At 40.0% G+C, this 17,792-nt stretch overlaps 1 protein-coding gene across 2 annotated transcripts in view; it reads left to right on the plus strand.

The window, feature by feature from the left end:
* AAGAB (alpha and gamma adaptin binding protein) overlaps positions 1-17,792 on the plus strand; it is a 58,564-nt gene that overhangs the window by 28,641 nt on the left and 12,131 nt on the right. The window contains exons 6-7 of one of the 2 annotated variants that reach the window (XM_002914266.4): positions 15,864-15,946; positions 16,822-16,918. In XM_002914266.4, coding sequence (XP_002914312.1) covers positions 15,864-15,946; positions 16,822-16,918 — 180 coding nt within the window. Of the gene's footprint in view, positions 1-15,863; positions 15,947-16,818; positions 17,641-17,792 lie in introns of those variants that run through there. The other variant, XM_034660781.1, reaches the window with a different exon arrangement.

Consider the following 17,792-nt stretch of genomic DNA (forward strand, 5'->3'; position numbering starts at 1 on the left):
CCCGTTAGGAAGTTTTGAGCTAGTCCCTTCTCGCCAGTATAGGAATGGCTTTGATAGCGTTGGACCATCCATCCTTTTTTGGTTAAATGCTTCAAATAACAGGTACTTCAGTACTTTGTGAAATAGTCCTAGAAGCAGTTCATTGCATAGAGAAATCAAAGAACTGTTTTGTTAATTCCTAGCAGATAGAGAATCTTTTTATGCTGGTGGTGTGGGGGGCAAGGACATTCGCTTTACTTTGTCATAGAGCTGAGAATAGTGGTGATGGTTTTCTCTCTGGATGATGATGTGTTTTCCCTGCTTCTCACTGTTACTGGCTTTCCTTTTGATCAGTCTTCTTCCTAGTCTTCCTAGGAGGCGAAGAAAGTTCCAACGTAATTGGAAAAAATTTAGCTCAGGGCTACTGAAGTAATCAAGAGGATGGGAAGAATGGAGACTGTCTTAAGTAGTAAGTTTGGAAAAACCAAAGCTGAGAAGGGATTTAACTGGAGTCTATAGTATAGGATACGTATAGGGTGGATACGGACTTGATTTCCCAAATCCCAGACTGTTATAACTTAGATTTCAAATAAAATAAAAGCATTATTGAACATGGCAGGAGGTAGTTTGTAGAGTACATCACACCAAGAGATGATCCAAGCAGAAAATAGATATCTTCCAAAACGGGCTGCAGTGAATTCTGATGAATGGCAGTTGTACCTAATTCAAGTGGGGAAGGTACTTTGCCTGAACTTTTAAGGCTAATATCCTGGAAAGCAATCATGTTTTTCTTGCCAGTATTTTTCTGGGCGGTATTTTTTCTATCAGCTCTTATATTGGGTGGGCTGACTCATGTTCCTGAATTTGGTAGACTTTGATCAAGTGCCTTGTTTTTATTTGTTATGGTAGTGTACGCGGGTCAGCCAAGTGCAGGCGTTTAAGACCTAGACTCTCCATGTGTGCTTCTGGTGGGACATCTTCCTTTTACAGATGGGGAAGGTGAGGCCTCAGGGAGGAGCCGTGACTTGGCCATACTCACATAGTCAGTAGCTAAGGTGGGACCGGACGGCAGATCTCCCGACCAGGATTGTTGTGTGTTTTTCCATTACAGTGTGTCAATTTACATTATTGGCTGGTTAGAGAAATGAAGCACGCAGAGTGGTTAAATAATTTACCCAGGCTGCATAGGAAATGATTGGCAGAGCCAGATAAGTTCATTCCCTACAGAGCCCCCTCAGCCTAGGTGTTCTGGCATGAGTAAGATTTTAATAAGACAGACTGGAAGTAGTGATCATATCTGAGATTTGGACTTTTTTGCTTATTGCCTTTAAAATAAATCTTTTCCAAAAAATAATAAATCCTTTAATTTAATTTTAGAGTTTTAATTTATTTTAAATTTTATATGTTGTTATTGAAATATGTTTGACACACAGTGTTATTAGGTGTACAACACAGTGATTCAGTAAGTCTGTACGCTGTGCTCACCACAGGTGTGGCTACCACCTGTCACTGTCCAACACTATTACAATACCACTGACTATTCTCTGTGCTGTACCTAATATCCCCATGGTTATTCCTTCCGTAACTGGAAGCCTGTACCTCCCACAACTCTTCGCTCATCTTGCCCAACCCTCACACCCCCGCAACCATCAGTTTGTTCTCTACTTATGAGTCTGCTTTTGCTTTTTGTTTGTTTTGTTTTTTAGATTCCACATATAAGCGAAATCATATGGTATTTGTCTTTTTCTTAATGACTTGTTTCATTTAGCATAATACCTTCTAGGTCCATTCATGTCGTCACAAATGGCAAGATCTTACTCCTTTTTATGGCCAAGAGTATTCCATTGTGTAGACACACTACATCTTTATCCGTTCATCTGTCGACGGACACTTGGGCTGCTTCAGTATCTTGGCTAGTGTGAATAATGCTGCGGTGGACATACGGGTGCGTGTACCTTTTCAAATTAATGCTTTTATATTCTTTGGATAAATACCCAGTAATGGAATTACTGGATCAGATAGTATCTTTATTTTTAAGTTTTTGTGGAACCTCCATACTGTATCCCACAGTGGCTGCACCAGTTTACATTCTCACCAACAGTACACGAGGGTTCCCTTTTCACCACATCCTAGCCACCCCTTGTTTCTTACCTTTTTGATTCCAGCCCTTCTGACAGGTGTGAGGTGGTATCTCATTGTGGTTTTGATTTGCATTTCCCTGATGAGTGAATTAATGATATTGAGCATCTTTTCATGCTTCTGTTGACTTGCAAAAATGTCTGCCCATTTTCGATCAGATGATTTGTTTTTTTGGTGTTGAGTTGTATAGATGACATATTTTGGATATTAACTCCTGTGGGTAGGTCATTTGCAGATATCTTCTGCCATTTAGCAGGTTGCCTTTTTGGGGTTTTTTTGTTTTCCTTTACTGTGCAAAAGCTTTTTATTTTGGTGTAGTCCCGATAGTTTATTTTTGCTTTTTTCCCCCTTGCCTGAGGAGACCCATCTAGAAAAATGTTGCTAAGGGCTAATGTCAGAGAGATTACTGCCTATGTTTTCTCCTAGGAGTTTTATGGTTTCAGGTGTCACATTTAGGTCATTAATCCATTTTGAGTTTATTTTTGTGTATGGTTGAAAAAATGGTCCAGTTTCATTCCTTTTTATGTAGCTGTCCAGTTTTCCCAACACCATTTATTGAAGAAACTGTCTTTTCCCCATTGTATATTCTTGCCTCCTTTGTTGCAGATTAATTGACCATGTGAGCCTCGCTTTATTTCTGGGCTCTCTGTTCTTTTCTATTGATCTATGTGTTTATTTTTTGCCAGTGCCATATTGTTTTGATTACTACAGCTTTGTAGTGTATCTTGAATAACGGGGTGATACCTATAGCTTTGTTCTTTCTCAAGATTGCTTTGGATGTTTGGGGTCTTTTGTGGTTCCATATATATTTTAGGATTATTTTGTTATTATGGTAATTTGGTAAGGATTGCATTGAATCTGTAGGTAGCTTTGTGTAGTATGGACATTTTAACAGTATTAATTATTACAGTCTATGGGCATGGAGTATCTTTCCATTTCTTTGTGTTGTCTTCAATTTCTTTCATCAGTGTTTTACAATTTTCAGGGTTGTAAACCTTTCACCTCCTTGGTTAAGTTTATTCCTGGGTTTTGTTTTTTGTTTTTCGTTTGGTGCAAGTGTAAATAGAATTGTTTTCTTAATTTCTGTTTCTGCTACTTGTTATTAGTGTGGCAAAATGCAACCAACTTCTGTATATTAATTTTGTATCCTGCAACTTTACTGGATTCATTTATTACTTCTGATATTTTTATTAGTGGAGTCTTTAGGGTTTTCTATGTATAGTATCATGTTACCTGCAAATAGTGACAGTTTAACTTCTTCCTTGCCAATTTGGATGCCTTTTATTTCTTTTTCTTGTCTGTCTTCTGTAGCTAGGACTTTTAGTACTATGTTGAATAAAAGTGTGTGTGGACATCCTTTTCTTATTCCTGATCTTAGAGGAAAAGCTCTCAGTCTTTCACTATTGAATAGGATGTTAGCTGTGGGTTTTTCATATATGGCCTTTATTATGTCGAGTTGTGTTCTTTCTTTTTTTTTTTTTTAAAGATTTTATTTACTTATTTGACAGAGATAGAGACAGCCAGCGAGAGAGGGAACACAAGCAGGGGGAGTGGGAGAGGAAGAAGCAGGCTCACAGCAGAGGAGCCTGATGTGGGGCTCGATCCCATAACGCTGGGATCACGCCCTGAGCTGAAGGCAGACGCTTAACCACTGTGCCACCCAGGCGCCCCGAGTTATGTTCTTTCTATATCCACTTTGTTGAGAGTTTTTATCATGAATGATGTTGAATTTTGTAAAATGCTTTTTCTGCAAGCTTTCCTTCCTCTCCTGTTTTTTGGAATGGTTTGAGGAGAATAGGTATTAACTCTTTGAATGTGTGGTAGAACTCACCTGTTAATTCATCTAGTCCTGTACTTTTGTTTTTTGGGAATTTTTTTGATTACCAGTTCAATTTCATTGCGAGTAATTGGTTTGTTCACATTTTCTATTTCTTCCTGATTTAGTTTTGGAAGATTGTGTATTTCTAGGTATTTATCCCTTTCTTCTAGGTTGTCCAATTTGTTGGCATATAATTTTTCATAGTAGTCTTTAATAATCCTTTGTATTTCTGTGGTGTTAGTTGTTATTTCCCCTTTCATTTCTGATTTCGTTTATATGGGTCTCTTTTTTTCTTGATGAGTCTGGCTTTTTTTTTTTTTTCAATCTTTTCAAAGAACCAGCTCTCAGTTTCATAGATTTTTTTTTTTTTTTTTTTTTTAAGAATCCTGACTCATTTATTCCTGCACTGATGTTTATTATTTCCTTCCTTCTCCTACCTTTGGGCTTAGTTTGTTCTTTTTTTCCTAGTTCTTTTACGTGTAAAGTTAGATTGTTTATTTGAGATTTCTCTTCTTTTTTGAGGTAGGCCTGTATTGCTATAAATTTCTCTAAGGGAAATTTTGCTTAGAGGGATGCTTTCACTGTATTCCAAAGATTTTGGACCATTGTGTTTTCATTTTCTTTTGTCCTCATGTATTTTTTTAATTTCCTCTTTGATTTCTTCATTGACCCTGTGGTTGTTTGGTAGCGTATTTTTTAGCCTCCACACTTGTGTTTTTTTTTCTTGTAATTGATTTCTAGCTTCATATTGTCGTGGTCAGAAAAGATACATGAGGGGTGCCTGGGTGGCACAGTCGTTAAGGGTCTGCCTTCATCTCAGGGTGTGATCCCAGGGTCCTGGGATCAAGCCCCACACTGGGCTCCCTGCTCCACTGGGAGCCTGCTTCTTCCTCTCCCTCTCCCCCTGCTTGTGTTCCCTCTCTCACTGGCTGTCTCTCTCTCTGTCAGATAAACAAATAAGATCTTTAAAAAAAAAAAAAAAGATACATGATATGATTTCAATCTTAAGTTTATTGAGACTTGTTTTGTGGCCTAACATATGATCTATCCTAGAGAATGTTCCATGTGTTCTGAAAAGAATGTGTTCTGTCATTTTTGGTTGGAGTATTTTATATATATCTGTTAAAGTCTATCTGTTCTAATGTGTCTTTCACAGACACCATTTCTTTATTGATTTTCTGCCTGGATGGTCTACCCATTGATGTAACCGGGGTGCTAAAGTCCCCTACTATTATTGTAGTACCGTCAGTTTCTCCCTTTACGTCTGTTAGTTAATATGTGCTTTATGTATTTAGGTGCCCCAATGTTGGGTGCATAGATATTTACAATTGTTATATTCTCTTGTTGGATTTAAAATAAATCCCTTTTAAAAGGCTATCTGAAATGGTGTTGATACTACCTCTATTCCATTGTTCTGCACTTAATCCAAAGTATAGATAAAGCTCCAGATATTTAATGTAATAAATACTTACATATTACTAGTGAATGATAGTTTATTTTAAATTATTTAGCATCACAAGAAATTATTCTTGTCAATTTGAGTGAAAATTCTTATGTAAACAGAAGGTGCTCAGTTAATGTGTTTTTGCTAATTTCATATTGTAAAAGCAAACAGGAAATTTAAACCGTTAAAGTTGTAGACAAATTATTATTCTAGAAAGAGATTTGAAAATCTTCCTAAAAAAAGATACAACTTTTGGATTATCTTATAATAACCTAGTTTTATATTCTTGGGTCTACCAGTGTCTTGTTTCATAAACTAAGGTATACATTCTTAATGGGGCATTGTTGCCCCCAAAGGGGTGAAAATTGATTCTTGTGGGGGGAGGGCAAAAAAATTACCCATTTTATGTATAAAGCACAGATATACGTATAATATGTAAACATATATACAGTATATCTGTGATATTAATATTTCAATGGGGCTGGTGTGTCATGATTAGGAAAAAAATGTCTAAAAAGGCCCTGAGTACAATACATCTTTGTCCCTAGTTCTTGGAACAGAACTCCTAAGGTAATATAATCAATTAATATTTGGTTTTTGTCCTGGCTCCTTAAACAGCTCCAGAACTATAAAGGTGAAGGGAGCATCTTTGGATATTCAGTAACAAGTCCCTTTCAGCCACACCTGAGTTTATGTTAATGAAGTAAACTTTGGAAAGCCCCTAAAGATGGGGGCTGGTTTTCAGGGAACCGGCCTTGTGATGAGAGGGTTGGAACCTTTAGCGCCACCTCCTGACCCCTGGGGCTAAAGGTTGAGTTAGGCACCAACAGCCCATGGTTTAATCAGCCAGGCCTGTGTAATGGAACCTCCCTAAAAACCTGAGCAACCTTCCATGTTGGTAGACACCTCGAGGCACTGGGAGGATAACACACCCTGATTCGTTACCCCATGCCTCTCTTCCATTTGGCTGTTCCTGAGTTATATTTTTGTATTGCAGATTGGTGAATTAGTAAGTAAACTGTTTTCTGGAATTCTGTGAGCTGTTCTAGCAAATTACTGAACTTGAGGGAGGGATCGTGGGAACTCCCAGTTTGTAGCCAGTTGGAAGCACAGGTGACAACCTGAGACTTGCAGTTGGTGTCTGAAGTTGGGGGGGAAGGAGGGCAGCCTTGTGGGATTGAGCCCTTAACCTGAGGGGTCTGCGCGAACTCTAGGCAGTTAGTGTCAGAATTATAAATTGTAGGGCACCCAGTTGGTGTCATACAAGAATTGGAGAGTTGTGTGGTGTGGAAACCCCCCCACATCTGGTTTCGGAAGTGTTGGTGATGAGTAGAGAAGGAAACAAGTTTTTCCCTTAGGGGCCATGATGAAAATGGTTGAGAAGCAGTGAGCTGAAGGATGTATTGTGAGCTCTTCCTTAGGAAATCCCCATATACCACTGTATTCATTGTAAAGGTCAAACTTCTAGGGAAGTCAGAGTTTCCACTATGTGCGTTAAAGGTGTCACTTGCAGCGGTCCAGGAAATGAAGTGGTTAGGACTGCCTTCACAACTGGGCTGTGCTTTTTTAGATCTCTTTATCCATATGAACTTGCTCACTGCGGAACCTTCCCTGTACTGTCTTGCTTCACATTTCCTCGACCTGAAAGCCCGGCTGTGGCTCAAGAACAGGGATGTGGATAAAATCTCAGCTGCCTACTTGAGTTACCCTCAGCCCCTGTCACGGCTGGGCTTATGGCTGGAGGGGCCTACCCTGTGGGTCTTCTGCTTATAATTTGATAATATCCCCTTGTGAGCATCAGGAAAGGAGAACGTGAGGGTCAGTACTTTATGCCAAATGTGACAGATTTTTAAAGTTGACCCCTCCTCACCTGGGTGGCTCAGTCTGCTAAGCATCTGACTTGGTTTCAGCTCTGTCCATGATCTCATGTTGGGCTCTGCGCTCAGCTTGGGGTCTACTTGAAATTCTCTCTCTCCCTCTCTCCCTCTCTCCCTCTCCCCCTCTGCTCCTCCTCTCTGTCTCTCTCTCAAATAAAATAAATAAATCTTAAAAAAAAAAAAGTTGGCCTCTCCTACCCCTTTTCTGGTCTCCAGTGAGATTGCCTTCTCTTTCCATTTGTCTGGTGCATCCGAAGGCCTGGTTGCAGAGGACTCTGTTATCCCTGGAAGAGCTGGGTATCATACTCACTGCTCTACCTGGAACTTGGGAGGCATTTGTTAAATAAGACTTGGTTTTAAGAGCAGGGAAAATAAATTGGTTAGTAGAAGACTGATGAGTTGTTTTGTTTTGTTTTGTTTTTCAGATGAAGTTGTTGCTTATTGTTTCACGTAAGAAGGTAGCATTATACACAGTGTCCTTGTTTCAAGTTTCAATTTAGTGTTACCCCAAAGCCCCCCACCCAGGCTTTGTCATCTGAGCACTGATGAGGGCCATGGCAGGGTTTAGGCTGTACATGTGGCTCTTGGGTGTTCACTGGGTCTTTTTACAACAAATACCAGCACTGAGTGAAGGGCAAGGAAGGGAGATTTTATGATCTTTTACTGTTACCAATCAGTGAAGGAGGGAGCACTGAACAAATATTATAGAGTTGTGACTTTGATCCCACAGTGGTAAACAATAGTTGTGGAGATTGGATTTCCAAAGCCCTGAGAATTTATTTTCAGTTTATCTATTATAGTTTAATCTCTAGTGATGCAGGTGGGTAAGGATTAAATGGAATTTTAATAATGGAAACAACGGTTCTTTCATTTAGTAGTTTTCTATGTTCCATAAGAACAAGAGAGGGTAAAAATGATTAAATAAAAATTTAGTCATTAAATTTAATGTTAACAGGAAATAAAACAACATCAAATTAATGAGAGGAAGAATGGTTAATAAAGAGGATTTTAGTGGGGTTTGTCTCTGCCTTGGTCATCTTGAGAAAATGGCGTCGTGTCTCTGGATCCCAGTTTCCTCATCTCTAGGGTAGGATAGAATTATACCAACATCACATTCTGTGGAGCTGTGTTCCTTGAGTCAGACTGAGTTGCTCCTCTTTTTATCCCATGCCTAATTGCGAAACTTTTGAAGGAATGATTTGAATAATCTCTTACACTTTGTCTGTGAATGTTGTGCTCAAAAATAAAATAGATCTCTGTTGGTGTGTGTGTGTGTGTGTCACGAAGGCATGATTTGGTGGAAGAGATTGTGTAGTCAGAGAACAAGGGATATAAGGGAATTGTGAACAAGTAGAAGATGGAAGGGAATAAAGGAGTCAAGTGATTAGACTGTTTAAAAAAAAAAAAATCCCCCAAATTGTCCATAAGCAAATGAATGGCGGGAGATGCATGCAGGTTTGTCACCCTGGAGACAGGGCCTCCTTCTGCGGCCATCTTGTAGAACATTTTTGGTAGTTTTCCTTTGGCATTCTTTTTAGAGCTGGTTACGAACCATACAAGAAAGGTCATCTTTTTCTTTGTGGTAAATTTTGTTTCCTTGCTCTTATTCCTCACACTTAGTTCTGAATGATTTTTGACTTGATTCTAAACATTACTTTGAGGATTTTTAAAGAATGTGCTTCAGGCTCTGGAGATACGACTGTACAGTAGAGCCATTGTTGGAATTAGTGGAAAGCTTTCCTTCAGGTCTTTGGAAAAGACAGTGCTCATTCTGCTGGTTAGTTCAGTTTAGTGAGAGTTTGCGTGTGTGCATGCAGAGAAAAAAAATCAGGAGGACATATGCCAAAGGACTGATGGGCATCTTTCATGATTTCGTTGTCTTCTTTATACTCCTCTCTATTTTCCAAATTTTCTACAATGAACATTTCATTTACACTCATGAAAAAGGGAAAAAGCATGGTGTGGTCACTTTGTGGTCATGTTCATTGTATCTTCAAGCATTGGCAGACACTGTTCTTGACTTGTGAGCCGGTGTCGCGGCTGTCCTAGGGAGAGCACAGATTCACTTTCATGAATTCACCGCCGGCCACAATGCATCAAAGTTTTGTCTTTTCAAGCAATAGTTTCTTAGAATAATTCTTTTTGATTTCAAAAATGTTCCTTTCAGTATGTCAAGCAGAAGAGGAGTATGTTAAAAATGTGTAGGCTTATTTCCCAAATGCTAGTGAAATGATTTCTGATGGAGTACGTGCTTAAAATAAGTTTTTATGCAAATTGTATGGTGTGATTTAAAAATATCATTCAAAAAATAGGCACAGCCTCTCTGTAAGTTGAACTATCTTAGTTGTGGTATAAGTTTGGTCATATGTATCATCACATGGTGGGAAAGAAAATATTTTGTGGGGAGAGAGAAAAGGGATGTAAAGAAAACTTAAAATATAGGGAACACTTGAACTTCTTAAGATGATGCCAAATGATTGCAGCTTTAAAGAACTAAAAGCTGAATATGAAGACAGAAAATATTTAATGGGTCATCTGAGACATTTTGGGGGTGTGGCCATGGAGGTTCTTAATATTGTAGCCATGTGTATACATTTGAAGTAAACACTTCTCTGTTTAACTAATGCTTGCAGCGTCTGTCTGAGTCATATCAAGCTGTCAGCAGATTTTTCAGCATCCTTCGTATATTTAGCACTATGCTAAAATTTCCCTTTTGGCCCAGGTTTTCAGTTCTCCAAGTGTCTCATGTGATGTTCACACAATTGCTGTGTGAAGTGCACTTTTTGTTTTGTATAATAATGCTGTGCTTTTAGATTTATGAAAAGATATCCAAACAGCATCATATATATGAAATGTTCTGGAAACTTCTAATTAAAAAATAAATATATAAATAGAAGCTCCTCCCCAAGGCATTTCAAATCTTCATTCTGGGGCTATAGCTTTGTTTCTCACACTTCTGGAAGAATTCTGTGCTAATGACCAACACCAGTAGATTTTTTCATGATACCATACTTTTTAAAATCTAGTATTCCACAGGTGCCAACTTAGTAGTCTGAAACTGAATTAGATGTTTTTAGGACCAGAGTTTAATATACTTAGCTGTGCCTTCCAGGATAATTTTACACCACTTAACAGCTTCCCTTTTCTGGAGCTCTGAAGATCCAGAAGAATCAGTTCAGTAGGTAGATTAATTTACTCCTTCCTAGTCTAGTATTTTGTGACATCAATAAAATCAGAGATGCTAAAGTCAATTTCAACAGCTACCTGCTAAAGGAATAAATCTTCTTAATAGGGATGACATTTCCATGCCTCGAGTCCTGGGGAGAAAAGTCTGGCAAACCAGAAAAGATTGATGTAATCCTTTTCTATGAGAAGAATAGTTTTACAGTGGGTGCACATGGGCAGAATTTTGCTAAACATGTTTTAAACTAGGCAGAATTGAGAGTTTAAAACCGTAGATGTATAAAATATCATCCAAATTTTTTTTTGAGCCACATGAATGTGCAAGCAATCTGCTTTGGTTGAACAAAAATGAATTGTTTTTCTAATTGTGAAAATTGATATGTTTCTAACCTACTTAAAATATCAGCAGTGAAACATAGTGGACTGTCAGCTTGACTATGTTTCTCCATTGCTTATAAGAAAATTCTGAGCAAAAGTCCTTCCAGCTTATTATAATTAGCCTAAAACCTGATTATAAACTCGTAGTCACCTGTGAACCTTAAAAGGGTTAGGAAATTAAAGGTTCTTGTTTTTCCATTTAGTAATTAAAAAAAAAGCCCAGCTGATTCAAAGTTACTATACGCGAGGCTCAAGTGTCTCTTCATAAACTTACAGACTTCTAGAGCAGAAGGGCCTTAACAATCACGGATACTGCCCCTCTTGTTTTATAGAGCAGGAAATTGAGATGCAGAAAGACTGGTGAATTTGCCCAAGGTCACACTGGTAGGCAGAGCCAGGAGTGAAATCCAGGCTTTCTGACCTGTAGTCCAGTTCTCGTCCCACTAATTGGACTTTTTCATCGTCTTACCCATTTTTAGAAGTGGGGCATTCACTTTTTTTATTGTGATAAAATACACATAGATAATCATGACATTAAAAAAAAATCTCTTTGAGTACGTAAACACATAAACATGGAACAAAAGTCCAGAGGCACACAAAGGTTCATGGTCTGCAGGGCTGAGTCCAGCTCCCCTCACTTCTGTCCGTCCCAGACCCCCTCCTTGGAAGCAGCGACTGTCAAAAAACGAGGAATTTTAAATAGACCGTTTTGATCTAATGACTTGTCTAAACTGACACAATATTGCATTATTCTTCACGGATTGTGACCTGGCCTGCCAAGTTTAGGTAATGCCCGACAGAGGAAAAACACAAGCCGTAGCATTGGCGTATGGAGAGATTTGTGAATTGAATTTGAGAATTACCCCAAGCCCAACGTTTTTCTAGTAATAATAGTGAGGGCTGTTTTACAGCAGTGCTCTGTGACTCGGGTAATGCCTTTCCTACGAGAGCCTCAAGTAGCAGACCCACGTGGGCTCTCACGCTATGCAAAATCCCTGTCAGAGTGTTGAACTGTGTGCAGCTGCTTTAAAATCTACAGCACATTGGCCAAAAAGAAGGAATTATGCTGATGCTTAAATAAGCATCCTGAGGCTCCGTACGGCCCTCAGCGTGAGACACCACGTGGGTCTGCTTCTCTTGGCCTCTGAGCCTCTGTTGCCCGCCTCCATGACACCTTAGTGCTTGGGCCTCGGATGTGCGCACCCGAGCATTTGGCCTGGAACATTCCTGGCAGAGTGGGCAAGTTGGATGAGGAGGTGAAAGGCACCCCAGGAGTACAGGGGCACCATTGGCCCTGCTGCCACTGTTGGGGTATGGCGGGAGAAAAGCAGCAGGTTGTTCGAGCGTGCAGCTGCCCACGTGGGGAGAGGTCAGGCTGGAGAAAGCTGCGGGCTCCCGCCTAGCATGCCACGGTCGGGGCCTCGGCCCGGTGTAGGTAATCTCGAGTGAGGACGGAGACTGCAGTGCTTCCCTTTTTCACTGCCTGTGTGTGACTGTGACAGCAGTTTTTACCTGACAGGGGAGAGCATGCAAGAAGTTATAGATGGTTTAAAGAGCTGAGAATGGGTTCAGGGAAGAGAGGGAAAGAGGAAAGACAGGGAAGGAAGTTGTCTTTTTGAGAGAAATGTTCTTTGACTTGTATGTCATTAGACTCTTGGAATGTGGGTTTCACATTCTACTCTAAGGCAGTGATTTTTTTTTTTTCAAACTTCCCTGATCCTAAGATTCTCCTGGAATACTTGCTAAAAGTTCAGCTTCCAGGGCACCTGGCTGGCCCAGTCAGAAGAGCATAACACTTCCCCCCACCCAATACCATCTTTAGTGAAGTTAGAAGTGGTTTTTAAAAAATTATTTAATTTAAATTCATTTCAGTTAACACACAGTGTATTATTAGTTTCAGAGTTCAGTGATTCATCAGTTGCATATACCTGGTGCTCATTCCATCACATGCCCTCCTTAATGCCCACCACCCAGTTACCCCATCCCCCCCCCTCCCCTCCAGCAACCCTTAGTTTCCTATAGTTAAGAGTCTCTCATGGTTTGCCTCTCTCTCTCTGTTGTCACCTTGTTTTTCTTTCCTTCCTCCTATGTTCATCTGTTTTGTTTCTTAAATTCCACATATGAGTGAAATCATATGGTATTTGTCTTTCTCGAACTGACTTATATCACTTAGCATAGTATCCTCTCGTTTCATCCACATCGTTGCAAATGGCAATATTTCATTCTTTTTGATGGCTGAGTAATATTCCATCATATATATGAACCACATCTTTATCCATATCATCTGTTGATGGACATCTGGGCTCTTTCCATATTTTGGCTATTGTGGACATCATTGCTGTGAACATTGGGGTGCATGTGCCCCTCGAATCACGATGTTTGCATCCTTTGGGTAAATACCTAGTAGTGCAATCACTGGGTTGTAGGGTAGCTCTATTTGTAACTGTTTGAGGAACCTTCATACTGTTTTCTAGGGTAACTGCACTGGTTTGCATTCCCATCAACAGTGTAAGAGTGTTCCCCTTTCTCCACATCCTCACCAACATCTGTCGTTTCCTGACTTGTTAATTTTACCCATTCTGACAGATGTGAGGTGGTATCTCATCGTGGTTTTTATTTGTATTTCCTTGATGCTCAGTGATATTGAGCAATTTTTCATGGCCATTTGTGTGTCTTCTTTGGAGAAATGTCTGTTCATGTCTTCTGCCATTTCTTTTTTTTCTTCCCCCCCAGGGTCTTTTGATAAAGTAACTTTTTTTTTAATTATGATATGTTAGTTATCATACAGTACATCCTTAGTTTTTAATGTAGTGTTCCGTGATTCATTGTTTGCATATAACACCCGGTGCTCCATGCAATACGTGCCCTCCTTAATACCCATCACCAGGCTAGCCCATCCCCCCCACCCNATTCCAGTCTCATATTGATGTCTTTCGTCCATTTTGAGTCTATTTTTGTGTATGGTATAAGGAAATGGTCCCGTTTTATTCTTCTGCATGTGGCTGTGCAACTTACCCAACACCATTTGTTGAAGAGACTTTTTTCTATTGGATATTCTTTCCTGCTTTGTCGAAGATTAGTTGACCATAGAGTTGAGAGTCCATTTCTAGGTTCTCTATTCTGTCCCCAGGCAGCTGCTTAACCGACTGTTTTTGTGCTAGTACCATACTGTCTTGATGATTACAGCTTTGTAATACAGCTTGAAGTCCAGGATTGTGATGCCTCCAGCTTTGGTTTTCTTTTTCATTGTTACTTTAGCTATTCAGGGTCTTTTCTGGTTCCATACAAATTTTAGGATTGTTTGTTCCAGCTCTGTGAAAAATGCTGATGGCATTTTGATGGAAATTGCATTGAATGTGTAGATTGCTTTGGATAGTACAGACATTTTAACAATATTTGTTCTTCCAATCCATGAGAATGGAATGTTTTCCTGTTTCTTTGTGTCTTCCTCAATTTCTTTCATAAGAGTTCTATAGTTTTCAGAGTACAGATCCTTTACCTCTTTCGTTAAGTTTATTCCTAGGTATCTTATGGGTTTTGGTGTAATTGTAAATGGGATCGACTCTTTGATTTCTCTTTCTTCTGCTTCATTGTTAGTGTATAGAAACGCAACTGACTTCTGTGCATTGGTTTTATATCCTGTCACTTTGCTGAATTCCTGTATCAGTTCTAGCAACTTTTTTGTGGAGTCTTTCAGGCTTTCTACATAGAGTATCATGTCATCTGCGAAGTTTGACTTCTTTGCCGATTTGGATGCCTTTTATTTCTTTTTGTTTGATGAGCATGCCACTCTTGATCTTGGGCTCGACTCTCGATCTTGGGTTTGTGAGTTCGAGCCTCACATTGGGTGCAGAGATTACTAAAAATAAATAAATCAACTTGGAAAAAAAAGATAAATATGAATAAAATGAAAGTTCAGCTTCCTTGGCACCTGCCCCAGAGATTCTGCCTCAGTGAGTCTGAGATAGGGTCTTTGAATACCAGGGTAGTTGTAATCGGTGTTCTGGGTGATTCTGAGGAACACAGTGGTCAGGCCTGGAGCCTGTACTGTCATCAGTGCTAGGTGTTCTGCTCCAGACTTGTCCTCCACTCTAAGTACAAACATTGAGAGGGCCTTAGCTGCAAATGGCTCATCCATCACAGCATTAAAGCTTTATTTAAAAAGAATCATGCACGTTCCTTTTTCCCCTGATGATAATGTCTTTGTGTTGATTTTTTTTAAAATGTTTCTGGACATTTAAAATACTGTTTAAAACACCACAATACTGGTTCATAATGACTATCGAAACATGAATGCTGTAGGGGCACCTGGGTGGCTTAGTTGGTTAAGTGGCTGTCTTCAGCTCAGGTCATGGGATCGAGTCCAACGGTGAGCTCCCTGCTCAGTGGGGAGTCTGCCCCCCACCCCCCGCTCATGCTCTGTCTCAAATAAATAAAAAAGAAAAAGAAACACGAGTGCTGTTAACCTTTGCAAAAGATCCACTGAGTGGTCTTGTTTGTCGTAATGGCCCTGCCATTATATTTGATCCAGAACCGTGTCTGTGAGTGTTTAAATTATTCAGATTTGAGAGAGTATAGTAATTGTTAGTGACTGTTTTATTTTTTAAAAAGATTTTATTTAAAAAAAAAAATTCATAGGGGTGCCTGGGTGGCTCTGTTGTTAAGCGTCTGCCTTCAGCTCAAGTCATGTTCCCAGCATTCTGGGATTGAACCCTGCATTGGGCTCCCTGCTCAGCGGGAAGCCTGCCTCTTCCTCTCCCACTCCCCCTGCTTGTGTTCCCTCTCTTGCTGTGTCTCTCTTTGTCAAATAAATAAATAAAATCTTTAAAAAAATTTTTTTAAAAATTCATATATTCAAATAGTAATTATAAAGAAAATGCAAGCATGAGTAAGATGTATAAGCACCTACTGTTGTCTGACAGTGACAGTTTTTATAGTTAAAACTTTTATAATGAGGAAATAGCCACTGTTTCTTCATCACGGTCATTTTAACATTTTAAAATGTAAATAACAAATTTCAGTGCTTGTATTGTTTTCTTTTCAGATAGGAACCAAGGCTTTAGCCTTCTTAGCTCATTGGCAGGAGCAAACCATAGCATTGGGTCGGCAGAGACGTGTCCCTCAGAGGTAAAGAGCCTTCCTGGATCCTTTCAGTGCTTTGGTTTTAATTTCCCCTTGTCCTGAAGAGTCTTTATACCATTTGTCATTTTTTTCCTTTCCATTTAAGAGGCAGCAGACAATAGTAAACCAAGGATAAAAAGAGAATCTAAAACAGTCCTCTTGTGCCTGATACCTGTTGAGAGAAGGCTAGTTCAGCATTTAAGCAGTAAGCCCTTTCAAGACGTTTGCAATTTGGGCTGTTCCATGGGTTTGGGGTTTTTTTGTTTTTTCTGTTGTTTTGTTTTGTTGCTAGAGTGCTTTAAAAAAAAGTGCTAGGATTTCCTTGAGACATAAAGTTGCCCTCCCAATCTTTATAAAATAAAATTGCTGGTTCTTTGTCAGCACTTCGTGTGTCCGAGGCTCTGTACCAATCTGAGGCAGGGTCCCTGCCCTCAGTGGGCTTCATAGTCTGACTTCAACCTTCTGTCCTCAAGGACGTGCTGGAACCAGGAGCAAATTGCACAGTGCCGTACTGTCTTCCCAGGCATCTTCATCAGTCTGGAGCGCTTTGTGATATGCGCTTAGGTTCATTTCCACATTTTGAATAAAACATGGCTTTTAAAGCAAACAAAAGACATGGTTTAATAGCCAACAGCAGAATCCGAACACTTTCTAGTTTTCCCTCGATGGAAAAGACTCCTGAGTTAGTGAATTTTTAGCCTTTTTGGCCTCTTATTTATTTATTTTTTTATGTGCATTGATCTTCTTTCACCTCTCCTTGTCTCTAGCTCCTATGACTGCTTCTCCAAAGCCAGCCAGGGAGTGGAAGTGTGAATCTTTTTGGCTTCAGTTCCGAAATAGCCTACTATTAAATTATTGTTTGTGTGTGTTTTCCTCAGCAGCAGCCCCGTTTGCCAGCAGCAGCTCGGACTGAATCTCTCTTGGATCATGGGGGTGGCACGTCTAACACAGCAGACGCGCAGGCTGACGGCATCATGGGTAAGTGCCTCCTTTGGCTGCCAGGACACAGCTCTGTAGAACTTGGAAGGGGGGTGGGGCATAAATCATTTAGGGGGAAATGGACTTTAAACACGAACAAGGGAAGAAAATTGATAGAGTACCCCAAGTGCATGTGAGCCTTCTGGACGGCTATCAGAAAAGCAGGGAGAATAGCCACATAAGCAATCTGTGGGTACCATTTTCTCTCCCATCCTCGTAGCAGGATCTTGGTTCAGATCATCTTAACTGAGACAGACAGAACCAGGTGGTGAAACAGCTTTATATCTCCATATTCCAGTTTTTTTTCATAGTATTTAACAGTTGGCAGAATTGATAGTAACAAGAATAATACAACTTTATAAGCCCTTTCACATCCTTTGAAAGTTCTTTTTTATCTACTTTCTCGGGTTTGGTGATGAAGTTTGGCAGAGAAGTTACTTTATGGAGATGAAGCCGAGGCCCAGAGCAGTTTAATAATTTGCCCAAGGGCATCTAACAAGAAGGTCCCGGAACTGAGACTAGAATCCATTCTAATGTCCAAAAGCCAAGGCATGTAGTTGACAGTAACTGTAAATGTCCTTTTGTTGGGGAACTGCGGGCATCGCTTCCTTCTCTTTTTGCCACAGAGGGCCCACGTACAGAGTTTTCAAAACTCTTTTTCTGATTAGAAGAGGGTCCATGTAGGGCCACCTGGGTGGCTCAGTCGTTAAGCATCTGCCTTCGGCTCAGGGCATGATCCCGGGGTCCTGGGATCGAGCCCTGCATCGGGCTCCCTGCTCCGCTGGGAAGCCTGCTTCTTCCTCTCCCACTCCCCCTGTTTGTGTTCCTTCTCTTGCTGGCTGTCTCTTTCTCTCTGTCAAATAAATAAAATCTT

Source organism: Ailuropoda melanoleuca, chromosome 5 (genome assembly GCF_002007445.2).
Source record: "Ailuropoda melanoleuca isolate Jingjing chromosome 5, ASM200744v2, whole genome shotgun sequence".
Taxonomy (NCBI): Eukaryota; Metazoa; Chordata; class Mammalia; order Carnivora; family Ursidae; genus Ailuropoda; species Ailuropoda melanoleuca.